At 44.2% G+C, this 15,472-nt stretch overlaps 1 protein-coding gene across 3 annotated transcripts in view; it reads left to right on the forward strand.

The window, feature by feature from the left end:
* The window catches only part of Aatf (Apoptosis antagonizing transcription factor), a 119,219-nt gene that overhangs the window by 62,963 nt on the left and 40,784 nt on the right, over positions 1-15,472 (forward strand). For 2 of the 3 annotated variants that reach the window (XM_037419773.2, XM_037419781.2), the window contains exons 4-7: positions 642-727; positions 1,818-1,964; positions 3,446-3,584; positions 6,274-6,465. In XM_037419773.2, the coding sequence (XP_037275670.2) occupies positions 642-727; positions 1,818-1,964; positions 3,446-3,584; positions 6,274-6,465 (564 nt within the window). The remainder of the gene's footprint in view (positions 1-641; positions 728-1,817; positions 1,965-3,445; positions 3,585-6,273; positions 6,466-15,472) is intronic. The other variant, XM_037419789.2, reaches the window with a different exon arrangement.

Here is a 15,472-nt window from a genome sequence, read left to right on the forward strand (position 1 = left end):
GAGACAAAAAGGTGGCCAGGGGCATGCTCTGTATTTCATTTATTCTCATTCTGTCAACAATGATTGGAAGACGTTCTGCTGTCTTTTTCATCCTTCGGAAACAAATGTGTTAACTGTTTTTAGGTTGGTGACTGGTCATTAGTTTCTTTATACGCCTTGTGACGAGAGCTGTGTACAAAGTGTCGTGTATTTAACACACCAGCAGCTTACTAACACTGAATGTTTCAAGGGGGAATATGTTGTGTCGCTAGTTTTAGTTTCAGTGCGTAGTCTAGAAGCATTGGTGGTGCTGTCCTTGTCTTGCATATATGGGTGCTCTAAATTAAAGCGGCATTTTGTTTTGTTGTTTTATGGTGGTTTTTCGGCTTTTTCGTGGCCCCCTGGCTGCGACACCACAGTTGTATCAGCTCCTGTATGCGCTTCAATTTTACAGGTTGTTTTGTACGTGATTGTTTTTCATAAAAAGCCGCTCTCACCTGTAATTTATAATGGTCCTGAAGGTTTAGTTTTCACTTCATAGTGAAGGAAAACTACATCCTAGCATTTCATCCAGTAATTTTATATAAGGGAATTGCTTGAGTTGGAATTTCTGCAAGTGGTTCGTAGTCTACTTCAAGGACATATCCTGTGTTTACTTCCAGCTCAAAGTCTGGTGGTGTAGACAACTTTTCAACTGTGGACATTGCAGCTGAAGTGAAGAAGGGAAAAGCAGTCCATTCCCAACTGCGTGAGTTTCCACATGGGCATCATATGAAAGCAGCTGGCATGCTTGCAGTTTATTTGTTCTATGCAAACAAGCAGCCAATAAGCAAAGGCCACACCGTCATATCGTTTCCGTAATTTCATGTTTTCATTACCTGCTCTTGATTGTAGGCTTGTTTTTAGAAACTTGAGAAGCAACCTAAGAAAAGTAAAGGATCAAGGGCAATGCTGGACACATCCCAACAAAGCCAGCAGGCAGTGTGACCAAGGAAGGTTTTAACTGTAGCGTTTTAATTATTACATGAATAGGAAAGAAGCATTGTGGAAAAAAAAACTTGCCTTGATTATGAATAAAACCTAGAATTTTTGGGTCCCATGTTCACCAATCTAATGCTCTACCAGTTGGGCTACTGCAGTGGTCATTCTCCTACCACTTTATCAATTATTTATATGGGAGCGTTAGGCAGTTGCATACCATAGCCATGGCACTTGGTGTTTAGCTGGACCTAATTATTTCATCTGTAGGCTGCAGGTTTGGTCCGGTGGCAAATAGTTTGTGTCCAATTAATGTCTTCCTATTTAAAGCATAATTACTATATTATAGTTAAAGTTTACAAATAAAGTCCCCTGTGCCTTTGTTGGTTTCATTGTCTGTTGGCTTTATTAAGCTGCAACGACTCCACTTGTAGCCTGTGTAGATGTGTTTCGAAGCATGCTAGAGTCAGGTTTTCTTCCTTGCGTATTAGTCTCCCTGTCCACTTGTATCTTATTCCTGGCAGATAACCTTAAGTTCTACGACAACAACACGTGTACAAGAAGCAAATCAATTGTAGCCAACCTGTCTCAAAGATTGTCATAATTTTATTTTTCACTCTTATTCTACATTCTAAAATAAAGTTCGTCATACCATAACCTATGTTCTAGACTAATTTTTGAAACAAGAGCGGCAATTTGGCATCACCTATTGATCTGGTGACAGTGTCCTTGTCATTGATTTTGATAATTTTGTAATTTATAAGTGTTCTTGCACAAATGAAATTACGTTGCAGCCCTAAAACTAACAGCTGTTTTTTCCTTCATGTGATGGAATGTTGCTGCCCTCATTTTCTGTACAGAGATCTGGGACAGTGTCTTGGAGGTGAGGATCCAGTTGCAGAAGTTGCTTGTGCTGGCAAACCACTTTCCAAAGCACGACCAGTATTCCCTGTTTCGGGCAGCTGCTCTGGAGCAAGACAAGAAGAATGGCAATCTCCTTGGCCAAGGTGGTAAAAATGAGCTTGAATAGCAGACTGTGCTTGTCCTTGCAAACAGTTTTACTACTGAGGCTCCCACTGAGTTGTACCGTGTGCCAATGCAGACCTTCATGGACTGGACTGGGAGCATGTATGCCTCGCATCAGTAGTGACATGCTGGTGGTGGCCGCAGTGAAGTACCTTTCCTCGATGGTTTCCAGGGGTGTCCTCTCTCTACCAATCCATTTTTACGTTATGAGCACAAAGAGTCGCATTTATGTGCAAGCGAATGTCCTCCTTCATTGCCATAAATTTCAAATTGCACACTTGACAAAGTCTGAGCATGAAGAGAAAACAAAACACATTTGTCAGAAGTGAATCAGTGTTGATAAGCTGTAAATATTTCATAAATTAAATAGACAGCATTCCTAAGCCAATTGAAAGAGATGACGGTAAAACACGCAAGTGTCAAAAAAAAGAAAGAATCTTGCCCCCTACCGTCGCTAAGGATTGAAGCTGCTTTTGTGAGGGCCAACCGCTTCAGTAACAAACTGTTTACCCTCACCCTGAGGTTTGAAGGTTTATGCTCACCCTGATACAACATATCACCCTGAGATTGATATGTTGTAGCAGCCGTTGTAAAGGAGACGTCTTGTGGCTGCATGTGAAAGGCACGGTCGTGATATGTTGTGCTGTGTGCTTCCTGCTGTAGGCCAGCCCCAATATCTCATTTTTTTAATGACAGTAGTATCACAGAAACTTGTGGGGGCTTTTGTTTTCTGTAGGACACCAGTCAAAATACCTGTGCTAATGGTGTTGGTCTGTTAAAGCGACCAACAGCTGGTCAGAGCGTGCCATTAGATCATAGTAGAAATGAAAAGAGCATGAACTATAGGTGTATTCCAGCACTCTTTTCGCGTTGTGACTCGGGTTTATAAATTTACATAATTCTTATATTTATCAAAAACTGTCTTGTTGTGCAGCTTTGAGAAAGAGCCTTAAAGTTGGATAGTGGAATATGGAGTCGATCACTTTGCTAAACATGGTTGCATAGTCTGATGCTGTCATGTGTGCCAGTACTCAAAATTATAGTATGTATATTATCCAACCCGACTCAATTCTTTGCTGCTTACGATGTAAAAGGAGTAGCACGATGAAAAACGGCGCTGCCATCGCGGCCACCAAGTCATGCTGTGGCGGATGCGTGCACTCCGCATGCATGTGCAGTAAACCACTGCGCTTGAATACGAACTGCCTGCATGTTTGCAGCATGTGAGCTTACGACTTCATATTCACTGCAGGTAGAAAAACTCTCATTAGAAATGTTTCGCAATGTTTTACACTTTCCCATTTTAGGATCAGGCTCACTGGCAAGTAAGATCTTTTTCGCGCTAAGAAAAATAGGCACCATAAAAAATGGTTATCGGCTCCTTTAATATAAGGTATTTCATGCTTTAGCCTGCATTTTGTGTAACATAAACAAATTTATCTCCCTGTTTTTCTCAATACAGCCAAGAGCAGTGTTGAACTAGTCATGCACCAGCTCCTTACCCTTCAGGAGCACCTCAGGGATTCGTACCCAGAGATTCAAAGCATCTTCTCGAACGCCACAGACAAGGAAAGGAAGGTTGAAGATGAAATTGACTCCGAGTGAGTGCGTTGCCTGTGCACCGCATGTGATTTTGAAATGAGCTCCCAACTAGCGGTTGTTGTGATCATCTTTTGCTTCTTGAAGCATGAACTAAAAGACACTTTATAGAGTATGTTATTTTCAACTGCTCTTTCTTGTACAATAAACAAAAAAAAAGAAAGTATGGCGGCAAGTTTGCAATGTTACAGTTGTATAATTCTGCTGTGAACATGATCTGGAAAGTGTGAAAATAGTGTGAAAGCTTGATTCTGAAGGCAGTGCAATAGTGGCATTGTAGACAGCTGAGAAGTAGAAATGCAATGTGGCAGCAGCTGTCTTCCTTTTGTCACTGCTACCACACATTCGCAGCGATTGCAAAGTACTGTTTCATTTTCACCGTTGATACGGTGTCAGCACTTAAGACTTCTCACACAAATATATATTGGGCATGAATACTCATACGTATGTCCACGTGACCACACACTGAACTGCAGGTAGGGAAGCAAACGTTTACTAAGGGAACAGCCAACCCAGAATAGCCCATGCCAGGTTCAAGCAGGTGGCCTCCCAAGTCAGGAAAGCTGTGTTCAAACCAGGTTTGTGAGGCTGAGGCTACACTGCACCTGTGAAGCCTGGGACAGCACTTGAAAATGCAGTTTTTGTCAAAGTCACATACAAGTTTTTCATTACTGACATGCATACTAAAGGAACACTCTAATGCTAATATTTGTGGAAGCATCATAGTACTACTACAGTCTAGCCCACATATAACAGCCCCACTTAAAACGGACTTTCACTTAAAACGAACAATGTCCTCATGACCGTGAAAATATACATTGGTTCAATGGCACAAAATCGCACTTACAACGAACATCTCCAAGCGCCCCTGGTCAGTTATAGCGAACGAAGTCAGTTGTCTGCCGACTTTCCAGGAAACCAATTTCGACCACCGATCAGGCAGCGCCGACCCTGCCTCCGCGACCCTCTAGTTGCCGCTTTCCCCAACCCATGGAGGAAGGAAAGTTGTTTCCTTCTTCCACTCCATGTCCTGACTGCTTTTTGTTACGCACCCCTCCGTCCTTTGTCCCCCCGCTATTCTGAGCACCCCACATCGCCAGACGAGGCCCGTGTTTTCACGGTGCCACCGATCTTTTGAAGACCGTTCGGCCATCTACCCTGTTTTTGATAGCTGATATTACTATCATTGGCGTCGCTAGCCTGGAGTGACCAAATCATTTGCCAACATCGTTGGTCACCGACTGTATTCGATAGTCTGCGTCTAGTGCACGAGCGTACGCTACCCCATTGACTCTGATAATTTGCGACTCGTTTCGTGTTTAGGACTTGTTCTCGCTCACTTTGCCCACGGCTCAGCATGCCTTCCGCGGGTGTGCGGAATCACGGAAACGGCTGTTAATTTGCGGGGAACGAATAGCGAAATATCGAAGTTTATGAGGCCATGCACACCTGCCGGCGCAACAAAACGATTTTTTGACCACGGCCACTGATTCTCCGAACACCACCGCGCTTTGACTGCTGCGCGCGCAGGCACTTTTTCCAAGTTTTTCTACGTGCGAGTTTCGTGGACCTTTCAAGCAAGCTACCCAACCTGCCTCCTTCCCGTGTGTTTGGGCTTTCAAGGTCGCCCTCCCGCCGCATCCTCCCCTCTCTTCATTGCAACCCCTTGCCTTTCTCTCGCAAGTCTGCTCTCCTCTCTTGATAGCAACCCCTTCGCCTGTCTCCACCGCTCTGCGACGCCCACCATGCTGGCTCGAATTACGTTTTCTGACTGGAAATGGGCCCAGAGCTGTTCCACGCGTTCTGGCATGTGTGTCACGTGTGCGCGTCTTGCTCGCCCTTGGTGTGCGTGTGTGGTCATGATGGCCGACGGGAGGACTAGCACGCTTTTTCTGCCGCTCAACAAAACGTCAAAAGTGTGACCGCTTGACTTGAGCGTAATCCGCGCGTTAGGTGCCGCGTTGCGGAGCGCTTGTTCATAGCTGTTGACCACCTGGCAGCCAACTTGCCGCTTCGAGCGTCCCAGTATTCAGCTGTGGAGATGGTGAATATTTCGTGAGCGACGGTGACAACTACATGCGCGCGAAACTGTTTTCGCGAGACCGACTTCGTCGATGTCGAACGCGATGCCGAGCGTGAAACTTCCGAACTGCTGCGGCGATTAGTGGCAGGGCGTCGTCGACTCCAACCTGGGAGAGCGGTTGGGACATCTATTGCGATGGTTTCATTACGGCCGATGATGATGCCGACACTGCGGAACCATGCACGGATTGGGGCATTTTGAATGAAGTACATGGCGGGAGCGATTTGGAGGAATCGGATTGCGAGAATAATGAAACTTTGGAGCCAGTGCCTCGTGCAGCTTATGCCACGGACCTCGGTGAACGAGCACCCTGCCATTTTAAATAAACTCGAGACCGCCTTTATTGCTTCTGCTCTTCGAAACAAGTGTATCATGGACTTTTTGGGGCAAAAAAGTTCGTGTTTTCACTCGCAACTTTTTTTAAAAGCTGTGTTTCATTTACTACGAACTTCAGGATACAGCGAACGTATGCCGCATCATGCTCAAGTTCGTTATAAGCGGGCTCGTCTGTAGTTAAAGTGCTCAGGGTTCCGGCGGATACTTGTGAGCCTAGCAAGCCTGAGTCCGTAGTGTGTTGATTTAAATATTAATTCTCATTGATCTGACAGAAATGAAGAAATTCCCAGTGACACCGAAGCTGAGGAGAGCTCAGACGAGAGCGAAAGTGAGCCATCCGAATGCAGTCCTGGCAAGAGGAAGGCTTGCAAACAAGGTCGTCCTGATAAACCGACAAAGTGCCGCAAAATGGATGCCTGCGTAGCATTGGCTGCAGAATTCTGGACGAAGTTCGAGCCTTACAGGTTGGTCTACCAAAGATCACTTCTTGAGAGCAAAGCTCTTAAAAGTTTCACTAGCTTCACATTTCACTATTTGCACACCAGATGCAGTCGTTGCCCTCTTGAGAGGGAAATCACTTTGTACCGCGGGGCCGCTTCTCTGTCATGTGACCCGCTAAGCGCTTCCTCAATCCTCTCCGCTGGCTATGTGAGGAGGACGGCTCTCTCGGCTGCGTGGATTGTGGCTGTAAGGTCGGCGTGGAAGTTTTGAAAGAGCCGTGCTAAACGAGTGTAAAACTCTGCAGAAAACGATATACTTAACACACTACGGTCGATTTGTTTTTTGATAGACTATTTGATAGACTAATTTAGTTCATTATATGCATTTACCGATCAATTTTACTTCGTTACAACGAGGTTTAAAATGCATGATCAATGAAGCTTTCAAGGGGAATTTCATTTACTTCGCTATATTCTGTTACGTCATAACGAGGTTTGAGTGTAGTACGCAGGTTGTCCTTAGGCAGCCCTTAAGCAGTTTTGTCTGGCTCCATAATTCAGACCTCCAAATTCGGCACATCTGCTTTGTGTGTCTTACCGATGGTCGTATCTCCCGCACATCATTTGCAAACAACTGTCAATGTTGGGAAAGGGAAAACGATCATTCAAAAAGCGGGTGTCTGTATTGGGTCTTGGGTGGCACCAGTTTTCAGCGACATCTTCCTCAGGAAAATGAATTCCAGACTAGAAAAGAAGTTGGAGGGTAAGATCATAGAGTTTCCCAAAATTAACTAGAGGGCACTCTGGCGCTGCGATCATCCAGCGACCATGGGAATGATGGGTAGTACACACATTTGCCTAGTCTTCATACTTGCGGGCGGCTAATCGTACTTGCGGCTTCGTTTATTGCTGGTTACAGTTTTGTTTTGAAAGAAAGAACAAACCCTTTTGAACTTAGTGACTTGATTCGAAATGGTAAGCATAAAAGAATAAAGTTGTGAAGTGCAAACGGTGAACCTGTGTTAATTTATGTTTTCATGAAAAAACAGCTCCAAGCCACACGAACACAGAAGCAGGCCAGAAGTACGAAAATAAGACAAATGTGTGTACTGCCCATCATTCCCATGCTCGCTGAAGCGCCGTGTGTTGTAGCTCTCATAGACACTAGCGCCAGAGTTCCCTCTAGTGTATATTAAGAAACTCTATGAGTAAGATGGTTCATGTCATCATTACGTGGATAATTACTTAATAGCAGTGCCCAAAAATGAGGAGCGCATGAATGTTGAAAAGGTTCTGCAGATCTTTCAAAAAACTGGGATGGGGCTAAAGTTCACCAGAAAAATGCCTTCACAGCATGCCTTACAGTTCCTAGACATAAAGATTATTTTTGCCACCCACCACCCTTGTTGGGCGTATAACCCAAGATCAGTAAAACCTTTGCTTAATTGTGCAAGTCTGGTCATTCAAAAATAGTAAGGAAGAGCATCAATAAGTCTAGCCTCGGGGCTGCTTTCTTTTCATATCACAATCTGGAGGTTACCGTACCACGAGGTCGCACCACTGGTAGTGCTGCTAGCGCGACAAATCGCGGGATTGTCAGCCGTTTCGAATGGTGCTAGATACCGGTAATATAAATCAATAAAAGTGATAGGTATTCATTCTTCAGTTGTATTTTAGGTCACAAATCGCTGCTACGGGGTCTATATCTACTCGTTGACGCAAAAAATCTTGGCATGAGTAAATTAGATGTCAGTGCTCCTTTAACAGGGTTTCGAACATATATAAATTATATAATTAAACAGAAAGCGGAAGCGCTAAGAGAAAAGAAAAAGAAGGCACAGTGCTATCAGGAACAGTTCATAACACACATAAAATAATTTAGACAAAAGTACTAATTTTTTAAATACAAACGTCGTACACCACATAACCCTTGAGGCCCTGCTGATACTATGAGGGCACACAAGACAAGAAAGAATATTTAACAACAAGCTTAAGCACAGATGTTGACATTGCTTCATTTACATAATATAGAGCTTGTGGATGTTGATTTAGAAAAGAAGTTATCAGGTATACAGATTATTTCAGGTATACAGAAATACAGATTAGTTCTGTATTTGGTTCCACAAAGCGGAAGTTCGAAGTGGCTATATCTTAAACTATATTGCTCACATGTGGTTAAATACATGTGTGAAAATGTTGATTTATCTTTTTGCACTTCTCTGTGTATGTATGTAGCAAGTCTTAGGTTATATAGCTGATCAATTCGTTTTTTGAGAGAGTGGTGCTTTGTGGTCAAGACAACTCAGGTTTTCTATGTGTCGGAGAGCTTGCTTTTGAAAGACTGTCAGCCTACCTAAGTTTATTTTGCTTGTAGTGGTCCAGATTATTAAGCAGTAATATAACAAGGAATGTATTATCGATTAATACTGCTGATGTCTTAGCCAAGTTGGAACCAAATGCCAGATTTTAGAAAACAGCTATCTCAACTATGCCCTTAGAATCAAAGTTCACAGCTGCTGCTCGAGCGACCCCCTTTTACCCCGCGTCTTTTCATGCTCGGTCAAGATGGGCTGCATGTTTCCTCTCTGCTTGAGCATTATACAACAGATCTAACAAGTGGTGGGATACCGTCGTCTGCGCCCTCCGAACAACGGAGATGGCTGTCTCGTTTATTCTCAGCTTGAGCAGCGCTCACCACCCCAGCTTGCGCAATTTTATGTGCTCGTAGAATACACGATGCGTGGGGAACGTTACCAACTTGTAGTTTTGGCGGAACATGGTAGCGACGACAAAAATGTGTTTAGTGTCAATATAATTATCGTATTGTTACGAGACAATGCCCCACTTAAACAGTGAGATAGGCGCTGAGGAAGACGAGGTGACTTGTGTGTGCGCGCGCTCTCTCTTGTTCGCCATCTTGGCTTGCGCGTTGGCGCTGTGTAAATATATTTTAAAACGCCTAGTTTCCCTTGTGCCTTCACGCAACATTTTGGTGGAAGGTGCTGGGTTACAACGCACGACGGAGTTACGCAGCGTTCGCGTTGCTGATGGTAGTACGGCTGCTGTTATTGGCGTCTGTACTGCACGCGTTACTATTGCCGGCCGTCAAACTTCAGTTCTCTTCACTGTTCTTTCTCACTGCACCAATGATGTGATCCTCGGTCTTGACTTTTTGTCCACTCATTCCGCTCTCATCGACTGTTCAGCCGGTACTGTGCAACTTGACCTACCGTGTCCGATTGATCCGCCCAGTCGACCGCAAGCCCGTATGTGCTCTGCTGAACATGTCCGTTTGTTACCGCAAACCGTGACCTGCATCACCGTTACGCCCTCGCCACCTGTATCCGATGGTGACTATGTGCTCGCGCCCATCACATCCCTTCTCTTGACCCACAGTGTTACCTTACCACACACTGTTATTCAGTTACGTGCAAACCGCGCCTGCATTCCTGTGCTCAACTTTGCTCTGTGTCCGCAAGTGCTTCCGCGCGGAATCGCCCTCGCCATGCTGACTCCTTCTGAAGAATGCGTCATATCAGCTCTGTCTTCGAACGAGGCTCGACACTCCAGCTTCACACATGCTCGATCTTCGCAAGGAAGCCCGTCTCCTGATGTTAAAAAAATGATCGCGTCAGACCTTTTGCCGCATCAAGCTGACGAACTCCTTCGCGTTCTTGAGTCATACTGGGACGTATTTGACTTTTGTGATCGTCCACTAGGTCAAACCAGTGCGGTAAAGCACCGCATTGACACCGGCGATGCCTCCCCTGTCCATCGACGGCCATACCGCGTATCTTCGACCGAGCGTCACATAATTCAAGCAGAAGTCGACAACATGCTCGCCAAAGACATAATTGAACCATCATGTAGTCCATGGGCTTCCCCTGTTGTTCTTGTCAAAAAGAAGGACAACACTTGGCGATTCTGTGTTGACTACCGACATCTGAACAAGATCACTAAAAAAGACGTATCCCGCCTTAAGCTTTACCACTCGGCAACACAATAGAAAGCACCGAGACGGTGCTTCAGCACCCGGGGGTTATGTTACGAGACAATGCCCCACTTAAACAGTGAGATAGGCGCTGAGGAAGACGAGGTGACTTGTGTGTGCGCGCGCTCTCTCTTGTTCGCCATCTTGGCTTGCGCGTTGGCGCTGTGTAAATATATTTTAAAACGCCTAGTTTCCCTTGTGCCTTCACGCAACAGTATCATAACAAGAAAATGCCACCCGCATTTTCCTACATGGCGAGCTCGAGTAAATGCATTGCAGAGTGGTGGCAGTATCGCGTGAATGTTTCGTAATCGGGTATGGTTTAGAAATACTTAACTGTTATTTGTTCTTTACTGTTCTAATTTATTGAATGAAGGAGAAGCGTTGCCTTCAATGTCAAGTGAAAGCTAACTAAAAACACCCTTCACTTCCTAACGTGAGATCCAGTGCCTACATATATGGGGTGGCCAATGCAGTTGTGCAGCGCGAGAAGTTTTTTTTTTTTACTAGCAGACGTTGCCTGCGTCGGCCTTGAGAGGCGAAAGAGGTGGAGGGGAGCAACACTTTTGCAGGTGTCTTCCTGGGCCGGCACGAGATGCGAGCATGCGCAGTGGAGGTTGGGACGGCGCCACCGCCAATGCCAAAGCGCGACATCATGCGACTCAGAAGAGCTCTGCATTTATAAAATTTTCTTTCGATTGCCTAACAATAACGCAGCGAGCGCATCTAAAGTTTCTTGTGGTTCTCATGTCACTTCAATGACAGGACATAATTTTTTTACATTTATTTTTATAGAGCCCTAATGGTTTACTAGGAAAATACCTTTTATCATATTAGCTCGTCTCTAGTCTTGAGTTTCTGTTCATGTTGGATGAAATATTTTAATCACATTTTGAACATTGCAACGTTTTAACATTAAGTTTTTTTCTTCATCTGAGGTCTAGTAGCTGTCCAGAGCGCTGCTGATGTTTTTTCTTTGAGTTGCTGCGCTTTCAGCTCTGATGTTGTAAGGTTTATGTATATGAATTTCAGATAAGTCTGGACGCTTGATCAGAATTGCATGCTTAGTAAAGACCACTAAAACTTGTTCTATTTACCAGAGAGTGAAAATTTTAATTAAGAGTGATGTGTGGCTCGAGAAATCTGCTCCACAACTAAATTTTGATGCTCCAAAACACACCTTTTGTTGCTCCAGAGCTGCTCCAAAAGTCCCTTTTTGCTGCTCCCAAAGCTGCTCCAAATGACTGAAGCCTGCTTCCACCCCTTACATGGTCAAGTAAACCTACAAAGCTACCTGGAAGAGAGAATCAGCTGTGCAGACACTCAAGCAATGTAGACAAAAAATCGACTACATCAATACGACACATAGATGTGAATAATATGTTAATGTGGTCGATGTTGACATCACATCAATGCTGATAATATTGCTACAGTGGATGGCTCACACATGAGGGCATAAGAGTGCTCACAACAATTTAATAGTATAAATATAATCATGTTATAATATTACAATAGAAGGACAATAACAATTTCTCGAGCTGGGGGGTTTGAACTTTAAATCCATCATTTTATTACAGGGGATGCCATAGTGGAAGGACTCCTGACTCATTTTGACCACCCGTGGTTGTTTTACATGCACCGACATCTAAGCACTCGGGTGTTCTTTGCTTTTTGACCCCACCAAAATGCGGTCGTTATGGACGGGAAGTATTTTGATGGAGGGACATCTGTCACGGATTCGGGTGGTGCGCCACATTTAATAAACACAGGCACGGCATTTTAAGAAATATAAAGTGCACAAAACAACTACTTGTACCTTCAAAAATCAGACCAAAACCATGTACAAAGCACACTTCTAACTAAACTGTCCTAGTAAAAGTCGGGCCCCTCTAGCTACTCCTGATTTGGGCCAACCCGACTTGTCAACATTGTTGCAGCTCAAGTAAGTTGGTCATCTATGAACTTAGCTTGTATTAGCGTGATACACGTAAGGAAAAACTACGTAGATGTAAAGAGAAAGGCATGCGCTAAACTTCCAACTGTTCATTTCATGCCAATGACGCTTGTGCAAGCACAAAAGTGAAATCCAACTTATCTTGCTCGTATTCTCATTCCAGGATACGTCATTCCCTTTTTTGTCAAAGCAAGAGGGAAGACAAGCTCAAGTTTGCGCAGCACTGTTTTCCGCCCAGACGGGCCGCGCTTGCTTGATTTGTGCACAAAGAACTTGTTCCTCTGGGCTTTTATCGCTCATTTCGCATGTTATGGGCACCGCTCCCTCATCATTCTGAAAAGCATACACCCACTTCTGCTGCATTGTGAGCTGCTGCAAAAGCTTAAAAATGAGGAAGAGCTGAAAACTTCCCATGAAGTTCTACTGTTTCCAAGGCAAGCAGTGTGAGGAGCAATGGCGTCAAGAGTGGATTGTGGCAGTTCGTCGGTACTTCCGCAGTCTTGTCACTTTGAAAAATTTTTGTCGTACACAGCATAATCACTCATTAACGAGGAAAAGCATGATGGTCGGACTCATATGAAAAGGAAGTGCGTTTGTAAACTGAAGCTAGAGCAAATATAGATAACCACTGTAAATTTTGAGATTGGGCACCGGCTTTCTGAGGCAACCATTTGTAAAAAGCTGTAAAAACAACCAAATCAACATTTGAATCAGTGAACACGCTGCGTGAACAAGCACGGATATTAATCTGAAATGAAACATGCGCAGCGGGAAACATGCACGGTCGAAGTGGACCTAAAGCACTTTTTTTTTGTGTGCGCATCATTATGCTTTCAAAGGAGCTGTAAAAAAATCCAATGTGGCATTGAACTCACGATACGACGTTGTTAACACCAGATCAAAACCTCGGCAAAAGTGAAACTCTTATGAAGCTGAACACTGCGCATTGCATTAGTGCCTGCGACTGAACAGCGCAGACGTAAGTTTAGGCTCTTTCCACTTACCTCCTAATGAATTTAGAGCCGGACAACACACTTTAAAGCCACATGACAAACGCACGCGAAAGCGTGGTGGTGGTTTGCTGAGAGCTTCTAGAAGACACGACTTCCGCATCAAATGAACGTTTTACCAGTAACATACATATAGAATTTGCGCTGTCACCTCACTTTTGATGTGATAGAAATGCAGCTGTTCACCATGGACACACTCGCTCAAAGACTTCATTTTTAACAACTCAATTGCTTGGTTCCTCAAAGGTTGTCGATGAATCGCTCTCGGTTCTAGTGAGATTTACACCGTGAAAACATTTTTAAAATTTTTTTAAATATTCGGAACAAGTAACTGGTGACGCTGCACGTTCAGGGCGACCAGACAATCGCATGCACAGCGTGTGAACGTACCGAGAGCGCAGGCAGAAGGCAGGAGTTGGGTGACGAGCGAGCAGTTTTTGCTAGAAAGGCGGCGAAACGTGCACGGTGCAGCACTCCTGGCTAAGGTTGGGAGACCTATTGATGGCAAACTCACACACAAGCTTCCCGTATCTGTGATAGGTTCGACTTCTTTTATTTCATGTGTCAGTTGATTCCGAGACGGCTGATAACCCTACAGCTGTACAGATTAGAGAAACACCCACAACCTTTGCACTGCGTTGCTAGAAACCTTCCTACGAAAAGTCTATTTCTCATGTTGTAGCTGTGTTCATGTAGTGCATCATTCAGACACCGCTTAGTCTGCATTATATAGTACATCCCGAATGATATTGAAAACTTCTAGACCATATGGCACTCACAATCAACGAATCTAACCTTTCTTTTCACAAGTTTCTTATCACAAGTTGAGTGAGCTCGATTATTTGGACAAATCAACTTGGAAAGCTCCCCTAGTTTTTTGGGGGCTGAAAAAACAATGCGTACGTTAGCCTGCTGGGCCACTTCAAGTTATAGGAAACAGTGTGCGTATACGGAATCACACATACCCTGTAGCACGAATACTCTAAATCTTCTTGCCTGTTCACGTGAATCTTTACATGAAGCAGGGTATCCAGCTCTGTTACGGGTGTCTGTTGCCGAACGCATTCAGAAAGATTGACATAAAGAAAACGGGCAATATCTTCCGGTGCCTACATTGTGACTTCACCTAGCCCACGCTGTTTATAACACATCCTGAAAAAAAAAAAAAATAGAAAGAGCACCAACCAAAATAAAAAAGGTTTAGAACAATATAAAGTTAACATTTCGGCTATCATACCATAGCCTTGCTCACAGTAAAGTGGCCCTGCCAAGTGGCCTTGCGAAATACTGGCACCAGAGTGTATTAGCTGTCTTGACAGCGTTCTAAAACGGACATCAGCCCACTTTGCTGGAGTACTTTATTGTGAGCAAGGCTACCATACGGTACCTGAAATGTCAATTTTTGATGTTTTTACTTTTTAACGTCAAAATCATTGTGGTTGGTGCTCTTCCATTTCATTTGTTTTCCAGAACCCAGACCAGATGGCGCTTTGTCAAACCATCGATTTCACCAATCTCATCCCCCCCCCCCCCCCCCCCAAAAAAAAAAGGAGCAACATAAGTCAGCTCTGCTGCAATGCAAATGTGTTATGCAATGAAGCATACAAAAAATTTGTTTCAAGGATGGCTATTGGGAAACTCCCAAAAATAACTTTGCAGACCCCCATTTGACTACCACTGTTTGAGACCTTGTTCATTCAATTTAATTCGAGTTAGAGCATTGCTGGCCTTGTTATAGCTATATTGAGTGCTTCACTGCGAGCGTGATCACGCCAAACGAGATGGATGGACAAGAAGGCCCCCTGTAGTGCTCGGCGGTTCAAATCCGGACTAATTCGGCCCAAACTTTTTGTGAACCTATCACATTATGTAAACTCATTTAGAAGACGTTAATGCGGACGGGCTGCTAATAGAATCTCGGTTGATGTAAAGGTACACCAGAATCTCAGTGATACGAATTTGTAGAATTTTCCAGCCGTATTTTGCTTTGTGTAAAGCACATCTTGGCACTTAGTTTTCAATTGGCCCCAAGCATAGTTTTGGTCTGCACTTAGATAACTGGGCTCGTTGGTTTTC

This window comes from Rhipicephalus microplus, chromosome 3 (assembly GCF_043290135.1).
Source record: "Rhipicephalus microplus isolate Deutch F79 chromosome 3, USDA_Rmic, whole genome shotgun sequence".
NCBI classification, from domain to species: Eukaryota; Metazoa; Arthropoda; class Arachnida; order Ixodida; family Ixodidae; genus Rhipicephalus; species Rhipicephalus microplus.